This window comes from Apus apus, chromosome 3 (assembly GCF_020740795.1).
Source record: "Apus apus isolate bApuApu2 chromosome 3, bApuApu2.pri.cur, whole genome shotgun sequence".
NCBI classification, from domain to species: domain Eukaryota; kingdom Metazoa; phylum Chordata; class Aves; order Apodiformes; family Apodidae; genus Apus; species Apus apus.
The window spans coordinates 87170911-87194320 of NC_067284.1; the positions used below are offsets into that span (position 1 = coordinate 87170911).

At 46.2% G+C, this 23410-nt stretch overlaps 1 protein-coding gene across 1 annotated transcript; it reads left to right on the forward strand.

Moving 5' to 3' along the window:
• The first annotated feature begins 23 nt into the window (after nucleotides 1-23).
• On the forward strand, nucleotides 24-6023 carry EXOC8 (exocyst complex component 8). Its single transcript, XM_051614572.1, has 2 exons — nucleotides 24-1781; nucleotides 2440-6023. The coding sequence occupies exons 1-2, from the start codon at nucleotides 264-266 to the stop codon at nucleotides 3046-3048; spliced, it is 2127 nt and encodes a 708-aa protein (XP_051470532.1). The 5' UTR covers nucleotides 24-263; the 3' UTR covers nucleotides 3049-6023.
• Nucleotides 6024-23410: the final 17387 nt, after the last annotated feature.

Below are 23410 nucleotides of genomic sequence, written 5' to 3' on the forward strand. Positions count from 1 at the left end.
GCCCGGCGCCCGCCCCCGGCTGTCCCGGGGGAGCTGCGCCTCGCCCCGCCGGGGCGGGCGTCTGAGCGGGGGGACACGCCGGGCTGGAGCCCACGGCCCGGTGTCGGGTGTAGCTTCCGAATATCTAGGACCGAGGCCGGCTGCTTTCCCGTTGGCTGCCCGCGCGTGCGCTACCGGCGCGGCGAGCCTCCGGCTGTGCGCAGGCGCGGCGGCCGGCTCCCGGCGGCGGCGGCGGGGCGGGCGGGCCGGCCGGACGTGGGGCGATGGCGCTGGCGCTGGGCGAAGGCGGCGGGAGTCGGCTGCGGCGGCAGCTGGAGTCGGGAGGCTTCGCGGCGGGGGAGTACGTGAAGCAGCTGTCGCAGCAGTCGGACGGGGACCGGGACCTGCAGGAGCACCGGCAGCGCATCCAGGCGCTGAGCGAGGAGACGGCCCAGAGCCTGAAGCGCAACGTCTACCAGAACTACCGGCAGTTCATCGAGACGGCGCGGGAGATCAGCTACCTGGAGAGCGAGATGTACCAGCTCAGCCACATCCTCACCGAGCAGAAGGGCATCATGGAGGCCATCACCCAGGCCCTGCTCCTCCAGGCCGACCGGGACGACCCCTCCCTGGGTGCCCGCCGTGCCGCCGCCGCCGACCCCTTCCTGTCCCTGGCGGCCAAAGAGGCCGCGGCCAGCGAGGAGGGGCGGCAGCGCACGCTCACCACTCTCCTGGAGAAGGTGGAGGGCTGCCGCGACCTCCTGCCCGAGAGTCCTGGCAAGTACCTGGTCTACAACGGGGACCTGGTGGAGTACGATGCCGACCACATGGCGCAGATCCAGCGGGTGCACGCCTTCCTCATGAACGACTGCCTGCTGGTGGCCACGGCCCTGCCCAACCGCCGCGGCGCCTACCGCTACGATGCCCTCTACCCGCTCGACGGGCTGGCTGTGGTCAACGTCAAGGACAACCCCCCCATGAAGGACATGTTCAAGCTGCTCATGTTCCCTGAGAGCCGCATCTTCCAGGCCGAGAATGCCAAGATCAAGAAGGAGTGGCTGGAGGTGCTGGAGGAGACCAAGCGCAGCCGGGCGCTCAGCGAGAAGCGACGCCTGGAGCAGGAGGCCCTGCCCCGGCCTGCCCCGACGCCCCCTGAATCCACCAACCCCTTTGAGGAGGATGAGGACGAGGAGGAGGAAGAGCCCTCTGCTGAGGAGGAGGTGGTCGACCTCTCACTGGAGTGGATCCAGGAGCTGCCTGAGGACCTAGATGTCTGCATTGCTCAGCGGGACTTTGAGGGGGCAGTGGACCTCTTGGATAAACTCAACGAGTACCTGGGGGACAAGCCGGTGAGCCAGCCGGTGAAGGAGCTGCGGGCCAAGGTGGATGAGCGGGTCCGGCAGCTTACGGATGTGCTGGTGTTCGAGCTGTCTCCGGATCGCTCGCTGCGGGGCGGGCCGCGGGCCACCCGCCGGGCCGTGTCCCAGCTCATTCGCTTGGGCCAGTCCACCAAGGCATGTGAGCTCTTCCTGAAGAACCGGGCGGCCGCGGTGCAGACCGCCATCCGGCAGCTGCGCATCGAGGGCGCCACGCTGCTCTACATCCACAAGCTCTGCCACGTCTTCTTCACCAGCCTCCTAGAGACGGCAAGAGAGTTTGAGACTGACTTTGCTGGTAACAATGGCTGCTACTCGGCCTTCGTTGTCTGGGCCCGCTCTTCCATGAAGATGTTTGTAGATGCCTTCAGTAAGCAAGTATTTGATAGTAAAGAGAGCTTGTCAACTGCGGCAGAGTGTGTCAAGGTAAGAGGGTCCAAAGAGGGTGGTGTGACATGATGGCCGAAAGAAAGGCTGCAAAGCTTGTAAATCCTCTTTTCTTATACCTAGGTTAGTTGTTGACTCCTCAGTGGGTCTCCAGAGGTTTCCTGCGTTAAAAGGTTAATACTCGTTTGTGGTTGGTTTGGTTTTTTTCAGTTTAACAGAGGAGAGCGTTAAGATGAAAATATACAGCAAGAAAAACCCTGCCTTTATCAGAAATGCAAAATGTGTTTATTCTTAATTTGCCTTTATCCAGTCAGAGGCTCTAAAATTCTGAATTATGAGTATTTTGAAGACTTTTTTTGCTTGTTTTCCAAGCCTGTCTTGGACCACATTTCCATAATTTTTTGCAAGACTAACTTTTTCATGTTATGGTTTCTTTCAGCAGCTAATGGTGAAAGAGAAAAAAAAAAAAAGGTGTGTCTGTGGCAGTTATAATGTAATTGGCCAGAGTATTTGTTACAAACTGGGTTTATCTTTTAGTTATTAATTTCTCATTAATAAGGAATTTTGTTAGCAGGTGAAATAAGCAAAGTATGATTAACACTTCCCTGTTTCCTGAGAATTACAGATTTGGTGAATGTGTAAGATGTAAAGGGGTCCTACATGCTAATAACATCTTCTGGTTTTGTTCATACCCAAGGTAGCTAAAGAGCACTGCAAGCAGCTTAGTGAGATTGGACTGGATCTCACCTTCATCATTCATGCCCTTCTGGTGAAGGATATCAAAGGTGCTTTACAGAGCTACAAGGATATCATCATCGAGGCCACCAAGCACCGCAACTCCGAGGAGATGTGGAGAAGGATGAACCTAATGACTCCAGAGGCATTGGGGAAACTCAGGGAGGAGATGAGGAGCTGTGGGGTAGGCAATTTTGACCAATACACGGGTGATGACTGCTGGGTCAACCTGAGCTACACTGTAGTAGCTTTCACTAAGCAGACTATGGCCTTCTTGGAGGAAGCGTTAAAGCTTTATTTTCCAGAGCTGCATATGGTTCTTCTGGAGAGCCTTGTGGAAATCATCCTAGTGGCTGTCCAGCATGTTGATTACAGTTTACGATGTGAACAGGACCCTGAGAAGAAAGCATTCATTAGGCAGAATGCATCCTTCCTGTATGAAACTGTCCTTCCTGTTGTGGAAAAAAGATTTGAGGAAGGAGTTGGAAAGCCAGCCAAGCAGCTACAGGATCTGAGAAATGCTTCAAGATTGATGCGCATAAATCCGGAAAGTACCACCTCTGTGGTGTGAAGTGACCTAACTGTTTTTAGGAACAGAGTGTGAAAGCACTTACTGAAAATGTTGTATATTGAATATATGAACTACATGGGGGTTTTTGAGTCCGTGAAAAATGTCTAACTGCTGCATTCAAGAAGCTGAAAACTTACAATCAAATCCTGCAGGGATGCAATGCTTTTCTTGGTGGATGGAGGGCAGGGGACTGAGAAGTAAGGTCCAGGTCACATGTCCTTGGGCAGCATATCCTTTAAGAATGGTTTGTGTAGTGTTTGTGACTTGAGAAATACTATAACATACAATTTTCAGCCAAATGTTTGTCAAAGTCTTAAATAAATGTACACCATGTGGCAGGAAAAGATCTGTTTTCATCGTGTCACTGTAGGAATTCTTATTTAACAGTGTCTTGGTAGGAGGGGAAGTGCTGTAACATTCCCAGGGTGTGGTAATTCCATAAGGCATGTCCACCATCCCCATGTGAGTCAGCACTGCAGATAAACAGCTTGGATTTGCACAGTCTGGTTTGTTTGCTAGCAATGCTGACTATTCCATTTCTCCAGCATTGAAATTCTCTTGATTCATTTGGAGGCAGCCCTAAATTAAAACATGTTTTTATATAGGTTTTTGTGTTTGTATGAAAGGGCTTCTTCTATTTAGTAAACAGGCCTGTTGGATTAAATTACAGCTCTGTGCAGACAAACTTGCTGTCAGAAGGATTTGTTCCCTTCGGGGAAGAAGTGAGAATAACTTCCTTCCCCTTTGTGTTCCCCTTCGTTGTTTTCTTATGGACTTCACTGGGGCCAGGTCCACTTGGTGCAGTATGTACTCTTGCTTGAGGTGCTGTAATCAATGCATTACAGGCCATTACCTACTGGTTAAAACCATAGTGGGGAGGCATAAATGCTCTTGAGATGTGCAGGGTAGGCATGGGTTCTGAAGGTGCTGTTTCCTTTGGAAGAAACAGCATGCTAGTTTTGCTGTACAGAAACAACACAAGATGAGGAGGCTGGGTGTGAGGCTTCCTATAAATTATGTGACCTTCAAAATACACACTGTCTCTCCTGCGAGTAATTTTGTGTTCTACAACAATAACCAAGAACTACCTGTTTTGCAGAAAACACAAGGACTGTATTTGGTTGGGAAGCCTAATGTAGATAGGGTAATGCAAATGATGCAAATGCTTGTTTGTTTGAGTTGAATGCTGATGGCTATATCATTCAGTATCTGTCTCTGAAAATAAACCAAGCCGAGTCTTGTTGTAAAGGCTGGCTTTCAAAACCTGTTAGTATCATCTTCTGAGCTGTGTAAATGTCTTCCCCTTCAGTGCAGACTTTCTAAATGTTACAGCTAAGTAACCTTGAATTAGGCTTTCAGTAGGTGTTCTTAACTGGAATAATTGAGTATCCTATTCCTCTTGCACTTTCAAATTAAAGCTTTTGCAATGTGTATGATGGTAATGGATGCCTCGTGCCTGAACAAACAAAAGATACTGCTAGTAAAATATTCTGCATAACTACTTATGATGGAGCTTCTCAATTTCTTCCTATTTTCTCAGTGCTAGTTCAATGCAGTCTTCACTTCAGTGGTTGGTTTTCTTTCTCTTGTTCTTCGGATGCCTTTTGAACTGCCAGATTTTGCAGAGCATCCTACTGTCTCTGCTCACTTGCTCTCCTTTTTCTAGCAAATCACAGAAAAAACATTGTAACTCAGTGCTTCTAGCTAAAACTGATTAAAAACCACTCTGAAAACCACCAGTTTTAAGGTACAGGGACACTGAGAGAACTTGTGTGAATGTGTTACCTCCAAGACAGCCACACAGGTGTTATTTTACTAGTGAACTCTTTTTGATATCAGAACCTAGTGAAGGATATAAAAATAATATTTTCTCTGTCATGTGTTTAAAGTGGGCAAAGGTAGCAACCTGGCTTTACTTAATTAGAGAAATATTTTGAAGTGGATTATAAGTGAGAGCTCTCCATAATTACAGGTATTTTGGAGGAGAGCTTTTTTTCTCTGATCACAGGTATATTTTATGGTTCTCTTTACAGCAGAAGAAAGCATGTTTTGAGCACAGAATAGATACAGATGAGCCTTATGTAATTTATTTTTTTTCTGTGCAAGAGAAGGGTAAGCTGTGGAACTGTATCTCATGACCCTGATTATTATAATGCTTGAGGATTTTGTGTAGTTTCCCAATTTCCAGTCCTGACATAAGGCTGAATAGGAGGAGAGCCCTGTTTGTGCTTTTGTTGCAAGCTGGTGTAGCACATCTTCATCCTCATCAGAGGATGAAGTGTAGAATATAGTTCTGAAATGTGCTCTGTTATTCCTTAATCACTGCTCCATCAATCTATCTATGGCATGCAGGGCCTACTGATTCTGCCTCTGCCATCATCCATGAAGCAGCAGGCTGACATGGATGTTGGTTTTAATGGATCAGGGAATCTGGCCTTTTGTTTTGGTGATCAAATATCATGCTTGTGTGCCTGTCACAATTCAAACACGTGGATTTGTATAAACTGCTGTAGGTAGTGTTGATCTTTTTTAATATGTGACTCTGTTTAAGTCATAATAAAAGAAAAACAATAACCTTAAGGGAAATGGTGTGCTATTAAATTAAATGTGCTTTGTATTTTAATTCATTTAACAAAAAAATGAACATGTACTGAAAGTCATGATTTAATACATTTCAGATTTGCAGAAGGTAATTTGGAATGACACTTTTCCTGAGCTGTACATTTATAGGAGTAGTGCTGGGATTTGCAGTAACTACTGAATAATAATATGAAAGTTTTGTTTATTTGGGGAAGAACTAGTTGCATTTCTTTTTGAGAGAATTGCATATCAACTCTGGTCTCCTTTAGCTACTATGACAGAATTGTGATGTGTAAAATGAAGATTTTTTTTTTCCAGATGAGTTATGTATTATAATTTAATGCAATAACTTCCTGAATAGTGAGAACCATGTATTAAAACTTTTGGACATACAACGTTAGTGGTGTATTTCTGGTTGTATTACATCATCATCAGAAAGAGGATGTTGGTTCACTTGAGTGCAGAGTATGCAGTACAGTCCATCTCCTCACTAGGTGGAGTTTTTGTCCATGGAAACCTCAGTATGCCCCGGGCAGGCATGGGCTTTAAAGCTCTGCTACCTCACAGCAGCGTTGGCTTGGGGTGTTTTTGTAGCACGTTGGAGAATGAAAGTGCTTCATTGAATGATTCAAATGTTCAGGACAACTTTTCTTCCATCCTCGATAGTGCTTTTCTTCTGCACTTGCCAGTTTTTGTACTTCTATGTTCTTAATTCTTCCTGTTTTCTTTCCGTGCTGTGTTTCTATACCATCAGCAAGCATCCCGAAGAGGATCTCAGCTTTCTGTTTTTTCTAGAGGTATATACCAACATGTTACTTTTCTTCTGCCTGGGAGACATTCTAACGCCCTGTAGAGATGTGAAAAGTTGCTTGTCCCAGCTTCAGTTGTCTCGTATAAGATGTTCAACTTAATGACTTCTCAAAGTCAAGCTTGTGTGACTTTGTCATTTTACTTCAATATTGGATTAAAATTCCAATGAGAGATCATGCTCATAATGCAGCTTTGCACTCCAGCACAATAATTTAGAAAGTTTCCACCACTGGTCTTACACATTGTTTACATTTCATTTGCTGCACAACTCTTATGTTTTAATTGGGTTAACTTTTACTTTAAAATATTAGTAGTTCTGCAAACTTGTGGTGTGTTTTCTCTGAAGCAAATCAAATCCAGAATGAAGCTTATTTGTCAAGGATCTTTGTGAGTGTAGCCTGTAGACACATCTTTTTCCTCAGAGGTTCAAGAGTTGTTGATACATGTTCAATCCCTATGAATACTGAAAGCAGTGGATTGAGAAACACCGCAAACTGGAAAGAATGTTTCCTAGTCTTAAGTCATACACTGTTTCTGTGAAAACAGATTTCTTCCTGTGCAAGGGGTGCTGACTAGAGTAATAGGGCAGAATTTGACTGAGCCACCTCAGACACAAAGTGGCTTTTGAGTACTTAGGAAGCTTTGCTAACAAAACTTCAGTAGCCTCAGTGTGCCTTGTAATACAATTCTCAACTTCAGGATTACAGGCTGAACTAGATTCTTTGCTACAGATGTGCTTTTTTGACACAGCAAAGACAAAGTATAAGTAAGTGGCCTGCCCTGTGCTTGCCACTGAGCAGTATTGCCCTTCCCAGTGGTTTACATGACTGATGAGGACAGCTTTGATGCAGTTTTAGATCACCTTTCTGTGACCCCTTGGTATTTATCCTGTCTCCCTCCACATGCAGCTGGATCATGGCTGTGTTCCTTTCAATGGCCTGAGCATCCCATTTATCCAGGCAGAAGATTATATGGGAGGTTGGAGAGAACTCGCTCCCCAAATTACTTAAAGAGAGCTGTGATGGCATGTGGTTACCAGTGGGGGTCCCCACAAGAACTCTGCATTGATGAGCATCACCTCGGTGCAGGGGGAAACAGGCATCCACTGTATATGTAAGCAGATATGATTGCATTCAATTTGTTCTCATATACCAGTACAAGAGCTAAAAGCAGGTGTGAAAGCTGAAATATTAGTGTCTTCGTGTCATGGCAGGAGCTGGACTCCGAGGCATTGGCTTAGATTACCCAAAATATAATTTGGCCCTGCAGCTGTTGAAGGTCTTGTTCAGATGTGCTATTATGTTGGCATGTGGTCATTGAATGTATTGCACTAGGTAGGTGGACCAGAGAGAAGAGCAGGTAGCGTTAACTTCACTGCTGCTTGGCAAGTCCTTGGAGATGCTTGGATTAACCATGATTTCAAGTTATTAAAAAAAAAAAAATTAAACCACAGAGCTCTTCAGCTAGTTCTGCCAATACACACAGACTTTTCTTTCTCTGGCCCCTCAGAAAGCTGGCCCAGTCAAAATAAAAATTATCATGAAGGTGAGATGTGGCATGTGAATCCAAACACCTGCAAGCTTGGGCAAAATTGAGATCGGAATTTCAGACATCCCTGAGCCTGACGGCGGCTGACGGAAACATTTGCCTCAAACACTCCAAGTTCTCTGAGATTTGAGTTATTCCTACTATTTCTAAAATCACAATTCAAAGAATGTCTATGCCAGTCAGATTTTTTTAAGACTAATGTGTTTGGGATTTTCTGTTGTAGGTGGGTTTTTTGTTTGTTTTGGGTTGGTTTGTTTTGTTTTGTTTTTGTTTCGTTGTTGTGTTTAATTGCAGCTTTACAGCACTAGAGCAGACTGGGGACTCCTGTTGTTTTTTTCATTTTCAGTTCTCTGGACCCAGTTTTCACAATAGGAAGGGGCCCAGCTCCCTGCCCCAGCTCATGCAGGGTGGGGTTGTCAGAAGAGTACTTGAAGCTCTGCAGAGAATCCTTCCTTCCTCAGGATCTTGTGAATTTTCCTCTCAAAAGGTGGGTCTCTGATAAGCAGCTCCTGTTCTGCTTTTTTTTTCTCCCCTCACTAGCAATTGGCAGGATTGTTTGTTTTCCCACTCCACGATGTAGCTTATCCAGCAAAGGTGGCAGATTAGCTTTCTGTAGGAAGGAGACCAAACTGCATGTTAAACTACAGTCTGTGCAACTGTTAGAAAACGTCATTCAAGTCATATGCCTCCCTGCATGCTCTTGCTAATGACAGCGTACATGGGGAGGAGGGAGACTGGGAGGGTTGCAAGGGAAGATTTAAAACCTTTGTCCCTCTGACTTTCATCCAGCAAGGTGTCTAAGCAGCCACTGAAGAGCCTAATATGTCCCCCAGAATTTGAAAGGCCCACTCCTACACTCAGAGGTAATTAGATAATAAAATACTTTTCATGTGTGGACCATCAGTAAGTTTCTGTTGAATTTTGCAAAAACAGCTGTCAAAGAACCAATAGGGGGGCAATGCTAGAGCAGCAGCAGCACTCAAGCAATGTGTGCTTCCCTGACACCTCAACTCTAGTGTGACAAATTGTGGTCCCAAACAAAGCCTTCCCCTTCTTCAGTGGGAGCAGTAGGCTCCATAAATCACCAGGTTTGCAACTTTCCAGGAGGCACCAATGATAGGAGTTTGACAAGCTAAAATGAAGTTGCTTCATCTGACTGCATGTGATATGTGGCACTGCTTTTAGGGTGAAGGAAATGCCCTCGGGAAAACTACGGCACTATGCGCACTGAGGCTGGATCGGCTGCTCTTCTGGGATGTGGCTCTGAAGCTTCCTGCCCACACCTCCATCCTCCCTTGTTTTACCCAAACCAAATGCCTCCCACTGTGTGCACTTCCCTCCTGCTGTCTACCCAGCCTGAAATAGCTCTCCTCCCTCCTGAGGGGGTTTAACCTCATCCTGTTTGCTTGGAGCCAAGGGATGTGTGCAGTAGGCAGAAGGCTCCTGCACTGCAGCCTGGCATCTTCTCACCAAATAGCCCTTCTCCTGGTGGGCCTGTAAACAGTCACCTTTTTTTTTTTTTTTTTTTCTGAAGTTTATTACCATTTAAATAGCCTTCCAGCCTGAGATGTCCTGGAGGGCTTCTGGCTCTTCTGCCTCATTCTCTGTGAAATTAATCCCAGTAAGATGATGTCCTCAAAGGAAAATGGTATGGGTTCAACTAAACTGGTTTAGTAACAGTTTTAGACCCATGCAAGACCTTCTGTGGCTCTTCAGTTTTGACTGGACCACTTTATACATCCTTGGCTTGGGGTATAATATGTTTATACAGGAATGTGTTTATTTGAAATCAAAATTACACCACCAAATCCTGCTGTCAAGGACAATGCTTTTGACTACTGTGGGCAAATTCCATATTTAACTCCACGTCTTCTTAGGCCTTGAAGATTTAAGGGCCAGACTGAAAAAGCCTTTAATCAGGAAACAATTATTTGCACAAATTTCCTTCTTGCAGTTAGTGTAGCACTCATCCTGGTAATGCATCCTGAGAGGTGATGGTTCATGCCTACACACTACTTTTATTACTGTATATCTCTGCTAATCAGTTCCTGCTGGATGGTAGGCCAGGTTGCTTCAGGGGATTCAGATAAAAGGTATAATTAGCTAAGACAATGTAAATATAGCTCTAAGAAGAAAAAAGTAGTTTGTCTTCCTGGCGAGCTCTTTCAAAATTATTATTATTTCTGAAGAAAGCTCACAAGCAGGATTCATGCTTTTGATGGAAGTCAGGACTGGGTTTGTGAGGGTTGTTCCAGCACCTCAGGGTCTAGCATGCTCAATTGGAGCTTTTTCCAGAGCAGCCTGGTGCTCATGTAAGACCAATCTCAAGTAGGAAACACCAAGTTTTGCCGCCTCTTCCATGGAAAGAATCACAGCCCTGCCTCTCCCTTCAAAATTATGCTCAGCTTCACTTTGAAAGGTGTATGTGTACCAAGGCAGGGAGAGCTGAGTTTGCTGTCACTGACACTCCCTAAGGCAGTGCACAAAAAACATCTCACAAAACAGGAGAGTAAGGCCTCGGCTGCCCCTCTGCCCCACATTCCAGTCAGGGCCATTTCCCCCCCTGCTAACACTGATGTCAACCTTGTTCACTTTTTCAAAAACAAGCCACACATCCTTCCTGTCCTACATGCTGGAGAGAAATTACAAACTCCCTCATTATGCTATTATTATAATTTACTAGCAGACACCTTTCTCTCTGCACACCCAACACGCAACTCTTCATGTGTGACCATTATAATTGTGTTTTCAAATTTATACATAACACATTAGCATGGTGTATGTGTTCATGTAAGTCAAGCTATAAAATGGCAGATGAATGAAATTAACTGTCTCCAGAATTCACATTCCTGTCACTTATTCAATTATTTGATCAACATAATTGCTCAGAGCAAGGGCTAATTGGAAAATTACATGCATTTACACTCTCCATACAGGAGGAGAATTTTGTCAGGTATTTTACTGCAGGCACTTTCATTGCTTCCAATACTCTGGAAGAACCAAGGTTTTTAATTGAGCCAGGCCCAAACACACAAAGCTTGTTTGCTAGCCAGATGCTTTCCCACCCTTTTAATAGTTCCAGTGTTTTGTGGTGGAAGGTCTTTACTGCAGTGCATACAAGGACCCTGGCACACAGGCACGGGAGCTGCAAGTCAAGCTTGTCTCCAGAAATCTGCAGCACTAAATGCATCCTTCCTTCTGTATGTCTGCATTCACGCTGGTGCTGCAGCTATAAGTGTTTGTTTCTGCCTATGGTCAGCTGAAGCAGAAGAGCATCTCAGGAGAAGAAAAGGCAGAAAGTTTGTTTTTTCTTGTTGATGTTGTACAAAAGACTGTAATTCCCCACCTTGCCAGCTCAAACTCTGCATCAAGGCCACTTTTTGAAACTCTGATACCTTTGGAATGTTTTTTTTGTCTCTTGCATGGCTCAGGCATTCTGGTTAACATTGCAAGTCTGTACTCAAGCAAATATCCACGTATCTGTGCACTTTGTTATTAAATTAAAATCTAAGAAGCTCGTGCCAGAACAGAGGGGTGGGGATGGAAAGGATCAGAAGGCAGGAGACTTAAATTGTAAACCAGTCCCTGTTTCCATTATTAGTTCTAGCATTGTTTGGGGTTGGAATATTTAATCTGCTTAAGAGAAAAGCAAGCACTTTTCCAGGCTGTGTGGAGAGGGAGGAAGCTCATCTATCAATGCCAACAGTTTGCAACCTATTGTCTGCAGGCCCTGAGGGGATCTATGGGTTGTCTGTAGGGGAAAGGGAGCTAAGAAAATCAACCTTCTTGTCAGTTGCTTTCAATTCATGACAGATGGTCTGCACCTCTGCTGAAAAATATTTGGATTTGCAAATTGAAACTGGGTGAAGAACAGTGAGTTTTCTTCCTGCTGTTTGTGAGCAGTTCAAGCCTCAGGTTTGAACTTCTTGAAAAGACTCCGAAGTGGTCCAAAGAGCATGTGGGGGCTGAGAAACACACTGTACTGGATCTCACTCCCTGAGCTCTAGCTGTGGTGCTCCAGAGGTACAGGACAGCTCTAGGAAACTCTCTACTGTATGCAGAGTCCCAGAGCTTAGTACTGTCTATATTCAATGAGAAGTAGTTAACCAGATGAGTATTTAGTTCATCCAAGAGGAGATTAAGAAGTAAACACAGGCTACTTGTACTTACACCAGCACACTTCTGATAGAGGATGTTTTTTAGGGTAGGAAGCAAAGGTATACAACAAGAGAATAAAAAAAGTATCCCCACCATTGGTGGCCAGCTTGCAGTGGTCCCCAGGGGAAGGAACTACCTGTAAGCAAAATTTTGTTATGCTGCTTAATGGGGAATGCCCTGCAGTTCAGAAAGGAGGGGTGCTGAGGACAGCAGGTACCATTCGTGCTTGAAGCTCCGCTATACACAGAACCTCAGCTACCTGAGAATAAGGAGGATGCCCAGGTTTGATGTCCAGTTAGTGACTCCAACTAGTGGACAAATAGCCCCTGATTGTGACGCTGTAATCATTAAGGTGTGACTAATGGTATAAATCAGTACCCTGAAGGCACCACAGGACATCTCGCACGGAAAATGCAGGTGCCTTTGTTGCCAGCCCCAGGCACAAAGGGAAAAAAAAACGCAACAAAACCAAAACCACGGTATGCCGAAACAGGGAGAGGCTCCGCACCGGGATGCGGCCGGGGAGATGTTCCTCCCGGGGCCAGGCTGCCTCCCCAGCCGGCCTTGGCACCGCCGCCGCTCCGGCTGCATCACCCACAGGGCCGCTCCCGGATCCCGGCGGCACCGGCAGCAGGGGGCGGCCGCCGCCGCATCCCGCCCCGCATCCCGCCCCACATCCCGCCCCTCAGCCAGCTCCGCAGCCAGCTCCGCATCGCTGCACCTCCCCCGCCCCGCATCCCGCCCAAGGGCTCCGCACCCCACATCCCCCCCACTTTCAGCCCAGCATCCAGCCCCGCAGCCAGCAGATCTGCACGCTGCTGGGCAGTCCTGCAGCCCCTCCGCCCAGCCCACAGCCCTCCAGTCCATAGTTTCCATGTGCCCACCACCCAGCAGCCTCATATTCCCCCCACTCGGTGTCCCAGAAATTCCACAGCAAAGCACGCCATCAGACATGCATCCAAATATCCAGTTCTGTAGCCAGCAGACCCACAGCCTAGCATCCAGCCCCAAATCTCTGAATCCCAGCATTCCCCCCACAGGCCAGCATCCCTGCAGCCCTACGGCCCAGCAGACCCACAGCCTGGCATCCAGCACAATATCCAAGCTGTACAGCAGTCCCAAAGCTACACCGCTCTGCTGCTCAGCATCCCAGCAGCCCCACACCCAGCAGCTCAGCAGCCCAGCAGCCCAAGCATCTCAGCATCTCCGCCCAGAACATGCAGCAAGCAGGGCTAGCACAGTGCTGCTGCTCATGGGTCTATGTTTTATTGTGATTTCTGCCTCCAGGAGCAATGACAATTGTGACCCTGGAGGTGGTTGCAGTTATAGTGGGGCTTTTTTGCCCGAAGCACAGGTGGTATTTCATTTCTGGGAGTTGGAAAAATCTTTCTAGTGTGGGCTTGCTGCAGCCTTTAGAGACATTGTCACAAATACACAGGATACAGTAAAAGTTACTGGTGCACTCCTGGTCCCACCACTGTGAAGGGTTGAAGGCAGCCATGCAACGTGGGTAAAGAAAGGCAGCAACTGCCTCTGCACCTTCTTGTCTCTGGTGCTACAGCCTGGTACTTCACTGTGAGCTTTGTTTCTCCCTATGAACAATAACAGATTTTTCTGCAGGATTTTAGCATTAGAAATGAATACTGAAAACCTGGTGCTTTTGTTACACAGGGACATCCATCCTGATGACTGTGAATCGACATGATTGCATTTTTGCAACTGGAAGTTCAATACATACATGCAGAAAAACGATTGTCCCTGATTTTTGTCTAGTCCTGTCCACTTTCTTGTCCTCCTGAGCCTCATGCTGGTACCTCCTTGTGGAAGGGCAGTAGCATGTGATCTGATGAAGCATTCCTCTCTTGCCTGCCTTAGAGCTGAACTTTGCTGTATATTACAAGGGCACACGTGGATTATCTTAGCTAGAACTCAACCTATTTTTTGTTTGGACACAAGATATTTGGTTACTGTCTTCTGTGGAGAGAAGGTACTTGGAATGGAAAGTCCTACAAGTCACAAAATGGGAGATAAAATCAAGTTGTGGAAAATATTCAAAGGCAAACAATAAAAATGCAGTTTGACTCAATGGAAATATTTCACTTCAATAGTTTCAAGCTGAAATTTTAATCACTTTAAAGTAAAATAATTTAAATTGTAAAAGATATTTGAATAAATAAAGCACTATTCTAAATGCCAACAATGGAAAAATGTGATGCTTTGACATTTGTTTTTTCCTTATTAGTTTTATTTGAGAAATATATTGGGCATGTTTTCTTTTGTAGCTCCCATAAGAAAAACAATAGTTTTAAGGAATCAGTATCTTTCAATTAGAAAATATTTTCCTGAAAACTCTTCTCTGGAAAAAAGCTGGAAATGGTTAGTATGAAAAGTCCAGCAGGAAGCTTTTTGTTCCAGATGTGTTGTTCTACTTCCCCTGGTAAGACAGAGGAACATACAATCAAAGTTCAAGGATGCAGTGCTGGTGGAACTAACTACATATTTCCTGATGTTTGTGCCTGTTAGCACAGGGGTGGTTAGATGGCTATTTACAAATCCGAGCCTAATTCATTCTCATAACAAGGGGACCAATCAAAACGCCAGTGATTCCCAGAGAAAAATCAGGGCCAGTGTACTAGGGGCTTCCTCCCATCATATTTCTGGCTGTGTTGTTTTCAGAAGAAAGATGCACACAGCAGATACAGTCCAATCCCAGCTCTCCTCCAGTGAGTCAGAGTCAGCTTCTTAGGTCTTACGGATCTTAAGTCAGGAGGGAAGGATGGTCTTGTGGCTTAGGATAAGGACTATGAGTCAGAAGAGTTTCTTAATAAAAAAAAATAAATTTGCTCTTTGCATTTATTAGCAGATGTCTCTAGCCAGCCTAAGCAAGTTGCTGCTGGAAAATTTCAACTGTAGGCTTTCTAAAGCTGGAGAGGTAAAAAAAAAACCAAACAACACAACAAAAACCAACCAACCAACCAAAAAAAAAAGCAGTCCAACTGACATTCAATCATTTTTGCAGCAACATTTATCCATAACCAGCATTTCTGCAGCAAAGTGTATCTCCATGTATTTATCCATAACCAGTTGTCCTGATAGGAAAAGGAAAAGCACCAGGGTAAATGTCCTGATTTGGGTTTCAGGCTAGCAAAACTCCCATTGATTAAGCTGGGAATGTTGATTAAAGACCTCAAGCTGTGACCCACAACAATTTAGTCAGGTTATTCCTGCCGCTTAGCCACGCTTGAGTTAAATTGGAAATCAGGATAGACCCTCAGTGAGTTTATCAGCTCCAAGCAGTGTGTTTCTAGGCAGATAACCTGCAAGTACCTCCCTGATCAGCTCCAGAGTCTTACAGGGGATTCAATAGGTTGTCTGTGTGCTGGTGGGAGATATTAAAGTCCTTCAGAAAAAAAAAATTAAAACCAACCCAGCTTTGCACCAATCAGTCATTCAGTCTGTATGGTTAATGATCAGCTGGTGGGTTAATAGCCAAACATGGAGTTAAAGGTGATTCAAACTTAAAAAAAAGTTAACTGCTCAGTGACTGTAGTTAAATAATATATTCAGCTATTTTTTGATGGTTAATTTTCTGTCTAGTCTTCCACTGAGGCTGATGAGGGGATATTGTAACTCATCAAGGCAAAAGCACCATAGTAACCAAACCCTAAGCAGTGTGTCAGTTTGGTGCACAGGACCTGTTTTGCATACCAGGCCTTTGATCTTTAAGGGTATTTAGCATTGCTGTTTTTTATGAGTATGGTGAAAAGGTGAAATAGATCTCTCATGTAAGTGGGACAATTCATTATTGTCATTTAGCTTTTGAAGGACAAACTGTGCAGAAGAGCTTCAGTCAGGCCTGGAACACAAGAACATTTACTCTTGAGTTATCAGGGAAGCAAACTTCACAAGGGTTTGCAGAATCCAGTCCTTATTGCATCAGAAAAGAAATAATTGTGTTTTATTTGTTCATCATTAGTTCCTGTTTCTTCAGTTTACTGACAAAAGAAACATTGATTCTTTGAACTACAAAAGCTAGTAAAGGTAGGGCTTCGCCCTTCTGCTTCATGCCACGGCAACAAGATCGGCTAACTTTGACTGAATAACCCACTATGCCACTGGCTGCTGTGCAAAGTAGAAGGAATTCAGACCGATTTTGAGGGCACCAGCTGAGTCTGTCAATTCAGCAGGGAAGGAAAGAGGAATCACTGCAAACCGAACGGGGACTTTTCTAGTGAGATGGCGCAGGGGTACTGGGAATGGTGCTGTTTAACATCTTTGTCACTGACGTGGACAGTGGAACAGAGTGCAGCCTCAGTGGGTTTGTTAATGACACCAAGCTGTGTGGTGTGGTAAACACACTGGAGCTAAAGGAGGCCATCCAGAGGGACCTTGACAGGTTTGAGAGGTGAGCCCATGCCAACCACATGAAGTTCAACAAGGTCCTGCACCTGGGTTGGGGCAATCCCAAGCATAAATACAGGTTGGGTGGAGAACAGATTGAGAACAGCCCCAAAGAAAAGGGCTTCGGGGTGTTGGTTGATGGGAAGCTCAACATGAGCTGGCAGTGTGCGCTTGCAGCCCAGAAAGCCAGTGGTGTCCTGGGCTGCACCCAAAGAAGTGAGGCCAGCAGGTTGAGGAGGGTGATTCTGCCCCTCTGGTCTGCTGTCATGAGACCCCACCTGGAGTAGCTGTGTCCGGTTCTGGACTCCCCAACACAAGAAGGACATGGACCTGCTGAAGACAGTCCAGAAGAGGGCCACAAATATGATCATAGGACTGGAGCACCAGTCTTGAAGACAGGCTGAGAGCATTGGGGTTGTTCAGCCTGGAGACGAGAAGGCTCTGGGGAGACCTTACAGTGGCCTTACAGTACCTAAAGGGGTGACAGGAAGGCTGGGGAGGGGCTTTTTACAGGGTGTGTAGTGACAGGATAAGGAGTAAGTGCTTTAAACTGGAAGAGGGCAGATTTAGACTGGATATTAGGAATACATTTTTTATTGTCAGAGTGGTGAGACAGGAACAGGTTGCCCAGGGAAGCTGTGGAAGCTCCATCCCTGGAAGTGTTCAAGGCCAGGTTGGATGGGGCTTGGAGCACCCTGGTCTAGTGGGAGGTGTCCATGCCCATGCAGGGGAGTTGGAACTAGATGATCTTTAAAATCCCTTCCAACCCAAACCATTCTACGGTTCTATGGTATTATTCTGTGATATAGGTAAGTTATATAATACAGGTAAGAACAACTGCTGCTTCCAAATACTAAACTGTAAAGGGCAAGTAATTTATTGCTTCTGTGATCTTTCTCTGACAGGGAGCAGTCTGAAATGCAGAACAGACAGCATTTAACAGGATCTAACTGTACCTTTGACAGCTCTTGAATATATCTTCTTACAGGCTTCTTGGGCAGTGTCTGGCATCCAGCACCCATGTGTGCCTCACCCTCAAGATGAACAATCCCTTGCCTGCAGGCAGTGCCTGGTGCTGGGCAGCTGGCTGCACTTGCATGGGGAAGGGACCCAAAAGGGTTCCTAGGAGGACATGCAGCCTGGTGGTTTCCAGGCTGCCCTTTAGAGACACACTGGTAATCCACAGGGCAAAAGGAGGTGGTCAGCGGATGGAGAGAAGGTGAATCAAACAGGGTCATCTACTTCAATGCATGCAAACTAATATTACGGTGAGGGAGCAAAAGACGTATCACAGGCTTTGTCTGGTTTCCTTTGTCATCAGTGAAAATCATCCTGGAGCTATTGCATGTTACAGCCCTTGTTTTTCAAATGTATATTTGGAAGAGAAGCTGACAGGACACACCAACACATTCCAGCTGCCTAGAATTCAAACCAGCTGCCCCTAACCACTCCTGAGAGCCCTGGGGGTCTCACCTTGCTGGAGATGCCACAGTCTCTGGAAGCAATTGTGATATGCAACTGTCTGTCCCATTAGATAGTTTGTCCTACCATCTGTATTGAACTTCCTGTGCTGCAATTTAAGCTCATTATCTCTTGCATTATTTACTTCCACATGCTGTAAGAAACAGATTATTCCTTTTCTCTTCAATGTGGCAAAGCGGATTTGTGTTCAACTCCCTGTTGTCCATACGGCCCTTTTCTGGAGGCAGCTCATCTCTTCTCCTCCTCACTGCTGGTCAGTGAGCCAGCAAGGAGCACTTTACCCCACAGCAGCCTGGGAAGACCACTCTCTGCAGCTTTCCTTTTCTGTTCCTTTGGTTTTATTCAGTGCAGTCTTCCCATCCTTAATGCTTTAAGGCATTATATGAAAATGCATGGTTTTATCTATAATCCTATTTTGAGATTGCTTTTAATAAGCAATATGATTATTTTGATACCTGAAAAGTCACAACCAGACCTTTTGACAGAGAACTTTCAGGTTTCCAGGGCCAGATCCCAAGTATACCTTTAACATCCCTGCAGAGTCCTGCAGCTGGGGTGGAGATTTGAGGCAGTAGGAGGGAGGTGATGGGAACCACAGCTCCCTGCTGGCAGTGTGGCGGGTGGCCCTGCCCCAGGCCACCCACCTGCAGCAAGCCCACCCCTGGCCATTACCCAGAGACCAGCTTTGCTCTGGTCAGCGGCTGGTGCCCAGCTCCTCAGGGCAGGGATGGATTCAGGGGCCATGTGGATCCAGGCTGTGAGGCTTCAGCTGTATTTATCCCAGCCTTTTGTTCTTCCTGGCTTGCCTTTCACTGATACCTGCACGCCTCCTGCATGGTGGGAATATTTGCACCTTTCCTTGCTCCAGGGCTCTGGCAGCAGGGGTGCAGTGAGGGCCGATTGATCATACAGACTGGGGCTGCAAAAGCACACTCCACTGAGAAGGTGAAACCTGCTCACAGCCTTTCCCTGATTAATACTCTCCTTACTGAGTCTTCTCCTTGCTTGGTACCTTGCTGGTAAAAAAGATGTTTTTCTTGCATTATCAAAACAGTTTAAAAGCAAAAAGAAAACTCAGCAAAATGAAAACCACCACCAGCAAAACAAAACATACAAAAAATCTGGACCTCATCCACTCTTCTTTTAATTAGCCTTAAAGAAAACAATAAAACCAGAAAGCAAAGCAAAAGCCGACAGAGGTAATTGGGGTGGGCTGCTGGAAAAGCAGGAGCTGTGGGAAGTGAGGAGCCAGCTGCAGAAAGCATCACCTTGAAGAAAGCCCCAAAGTGCTGAGGTCTGCCTCTCCCCTGAGCCCTGTTTCATAGCAAATCAGAGTAGATGGGGTAATTATTGCAGCTGTGTTTTGGGCTGATTTAAGAGGTTATACTTTCCCAGTTGCCTTTGGAGTACCATAGCAGCAGCAGGCAGCTTTCCTGCCAGCACAGCCTGGCTACACCCACCCAAACAAGGAACCAACCAGCCTTCAGAAGAACTCGCCAGTGATTTTTGCCTGTTTCTTTTTAATGACAAGTTCCTGAGGAGAACAGTGGTATTTTAAAACCTGCACATACAGCCAAAAAAGCTTGTGGACTTTTCCCTCCTTCTCTCCAGCAAATACTTTGCTGCCTCTTCTACAGTGCCATTTCCATTGACGTAAAGCAAAGATAAGAAATGTTTGCTTGTGCTGCCTTGCTCAGTTTTCCGTGTGGCTTCTGGCTGATTGGCCATGTGTCCCTGTTGAGGTCTCAATCCACTTTCAGCTGAAAGCGTCCAGGTCCTTGCTTGGCTTATCATGCCAACACAGCTGGCAACCTATTAATCTCCTGCTCCTGATGCCTTTACTTCAGTGGGAGAGCTCTGGTCCCTGTTAGTACTTTGTATGTACAGCTAACAGAGGCTGGCGCTCAAAGCTCCTAAGTCACTTTTCCTTGAAAACCCCTCTCCTGAACAATTGGAGCCAGGGGAGGTTCAGCATTTCCATCCTTCTTGCTCTGGCTCTTTCTTTCAAAGGTATGGAGAGCCATAAAGCAGCAGGAGAAGCAGGTTCAAAGCCAGGCTCACAGTATCCACCAGTAATGCTTTGCCCTTGCGTACATATTTAATCTGAGGACTTCAGGACACCTAAAAAGTATCTTCTCATACACTGATAAACTGAGGCTCAGTTTTCACTGAAAAGAAGTTTTTATGTAGAGCTATGTTTTTAGGCACATGCATTCTGCCTGCTCCAGCAAAAGAGCCCTTGGAATCTTACTCTGTTCAGAAAACTCTTTTAAACCAGGCTGGTGAAACACTGTTACATGAAAATAAACAACTCTAGAAGGGTTTGCCTTGTAGAGCTGTCTTGGTAGCACTATTATGGCAAGTCTTCTTTCCAAATCCAGCTAAATCCTCAGGCAGAAGAAGGTTCGTGAATAGGAAAGCTCCAAGTAGAATGGCAATTTCCTGAGCCCATCCTGGTACGCTGGCCAGGCAACACTCTGGCTGCTAACAAAATAGTTAGCTAAGGACTCACAGGTAGAGAGGCAGGATGCTTGAAAGGGAAAAATAGCTTGTGTTGTGGCTGGTTTCTAAGTCTGGTTATATATACCTATTATAGCTGAAAAGTTCTGCTTTTGGAACAGGAAACTGAAGTTTTTCATCCTGACCCTAAAAAAGAAGATACAGATAATGCCTAGCTAACTGCTTTCCAGTATCCTAAACCTGCTTGCAGTTCCTCTCTCAAAGCAGATTTCTGGTGGGGTGAAGCACAGCGTGCTGAGAAGCCCCTGCTCCTCCCCAGCTGTGGCTGCCAGTGCCAGAGAGGTGAGCTGGCTGGCTAAGCTGGGGATCAGGGAGGCACCTGGGAGCTTCCATGTGCAAACAATAGAGCCAGGACAGTACGGATTCAGACGGCAGTGTTTGCTCTGCACCAAGTGAATCACGTTCTTTGCTTTCCTGCCTTTGTGTTAACAGGCAGCACAGAAAAAGCTGTGGTTTTCCCCCCTCCGCTGAGCTGCCCTGGAGGCAGCTGTGGAGGCTGCCCTGTGATGCCTGCCCTTGAAGCCAGGCAGCTATCAGGGAAGCACAGCCTGCTCACTTTCAATAAAACTGACACTTACGCTGGCTTGTTCCAAGCCTTATAATCCCTACCAAGAAGATCTTAGCAACCGCTTTCAGAAAAGATGTTTAAATGTGGAAAAGGAAAAGACTTTTCAGCACTGGCCAGGAGATTCTTCCAAGTTTAATACCAAGAGGAAGTGTCTGGCTCCAAAAGAGATAATAGCAGGGCCAATTGTTGTTTTTCAGACTTTGAGAGTAACAAACTAAAAACACATGGGCCAAACTGTGCATGGAGGCAGGTCAGCACAGATCCATTGGCTGGGACAAGCTTCACTGGGGAGGGTGGGTGCAGAAGCAAGCACAGAAGTGTCCATGCAGAGCAGACAAGTCTCTCTGACCCTTTCACTTCCCAGCACCATTGACAGAAGTTAGGTTTCCCATTAGGAAGCTGCTTTCACCCCTCATGAAATGTGAGCTCATGCAAAGATAGGTATGGGTACGGCCCAGTGAGAGGTGCCCCTGGGGACATACCACAGCAGTAGGGAGGTGGTGGAACTCTCCAGGAAGTAAGCTCATCTCTCTTCACCCTGGCTAGTGACCATTTCAGCCTGATCTTTATAAGCACCATACTTTTCAAGCACCATAAGATATTGCTCAGTATTATGAGGCTGTTCAGCATCCTTGTTCTCTGTGCCTAGGGGAGACACAGACTGTCCACTCCGATGCATTCTCCTTCCATTTTTTCATTTGGGTTTCAGACAGACAAAATTTGCATTCTTCTACCTGCCTCACGGCTGCTTCCCTCTGTACTCACAACTCTTCCCCACCAGCCTGGGCTCTGGTTCCTTCTTCCCAGTCCTCCAGACAGGTCTGATCACATTATCCTCTACCACAACTCATTTGCAGACTGAGACCTTTTTCTTAAATATTTCCCTGCATTTATTTTATCAATATGTAAAAGTGCCAGCATTTCTAGGTCTTGCCATTGAAGACTCCCTGGTCCGGACACAAGCTCTGTATCTTCCACTGTGCAGCTCGACTCCTCTTGGCACCTCCCAGCTCTCCCTCTGCAGGCCTGGGAGATTAGGCTCTTTACATCTGTTGTACCACCAGGGTGGATATTCTGGGGAGAAAACTTCAGGTCTGGCAGGCTGCTCTGGAACTTGGCTGCCTTTTGAAGCAGCCCAGAGGCCTGAAATTCTGGCAAAGTGAGGGGTTTAGGTATGGTGTGCAGGTGAGGTGAGGTGCACAGAGGGGGATGAGGAATTTTGGTGCACATGGACTGCTGGGGTTCAACCCCATTCAAATAGACTCTGGGCATCTAATTAGTCTAAAAACAAAACAGATGCATGGCATAACACTAAGGGGCAAACCAAAAAAGGTGTTCTAGCTTGGCTAGAAAAGAATATGCCTGCTGTACAGAAAATACCTCAGCAATACAGACAACTTCAGGAACACAGATAACAACACTGAAGACTAAGGTAGGAGTGTACACAGGAGATAGTGGGTTGCAGTCTAGGCTTGGGCAAGAAGGCCAAGGAGATCTACCTGTGAGGTCTTTTGAAGATGCAGGTCACCTCACTTCAAGCATGGGTGAAAGGTGAAGAAAGTGCTCTCAGCAGGGCTGGAGCAGGAACCAGCAGAGGCAGCCAGAAGGGTTTCTTTCCAGGAGTGCTACAAACGATGGGAAGGCTGTGGCAGAACAGTTACCCACTAGTCTGTCCTGACAAGGAGGGGGTTGAGCAGTAGGAAGCAAAGCTTTTACCAGCTGCTGGAAAAAGCCCCTAGAGATCAGGAGTGTGGTGGACTAGGATGTGGACAGTTGTTTTGGGAGTCTGCCTCGGGAACTGGTGGGTTTTGTGACAGCTAAGAAAAGCTAGTAAAGGGATCCACATATGGGCTGATAAGCAGTGTGGCAAACAGAATCTACACTGTAGATACCATGCCTGTTTTGAGTGCTGGCTGCTCTGTCCCTGCCTCCTCAGAGTCATATGCCCAAACTGAGCTGTCGTTTCTCTGCTCAGTGTCTGCCTCTCTGACCAGCCCCACCAGTGTGCAGCACATTGCCCAAGCATCTTTTATTCTCCTCCGGTTTAGTGCTTGGATTTACCTTGCTCTCTCCAGATTGTCTTTGTAAACTGGTGCACCTGAGGCATAAATAACATGGCAGGTTATAACACTCAGTGAGCCGGAGAGCCATGAAATGCAGTATGCTACAGAGCAGGGGCAGTTCCTTTATTCAGATGTTTGGCAAAACTGGCACCTTTGTTTTTTCTTAGCAAGACACTACTCTGCCACCACCAAGATCTAACCCAGTTTGTCCCCAGCACTGTCCAGGTGACCT

What these genes read in the sequence shown, in the direction of transcription:
- EXOC8 (XM_051614572.1), top strand. Translation starts at nt 264, where the DNA reads ATGGCGCTGGCGCTGGGCGAAGGCGGCGGGAGTCGGCTGCGGCGGCAG. An exon ending in CTGCGGCAGAGTGTGTCAAG is followed by an intron (nt 1,782 to 2,439) that starts GTAAGAGGGTCC and finishes TTCATACCCAAG; the next exon opens with GTAGCTAAAGAGCACTGCAA.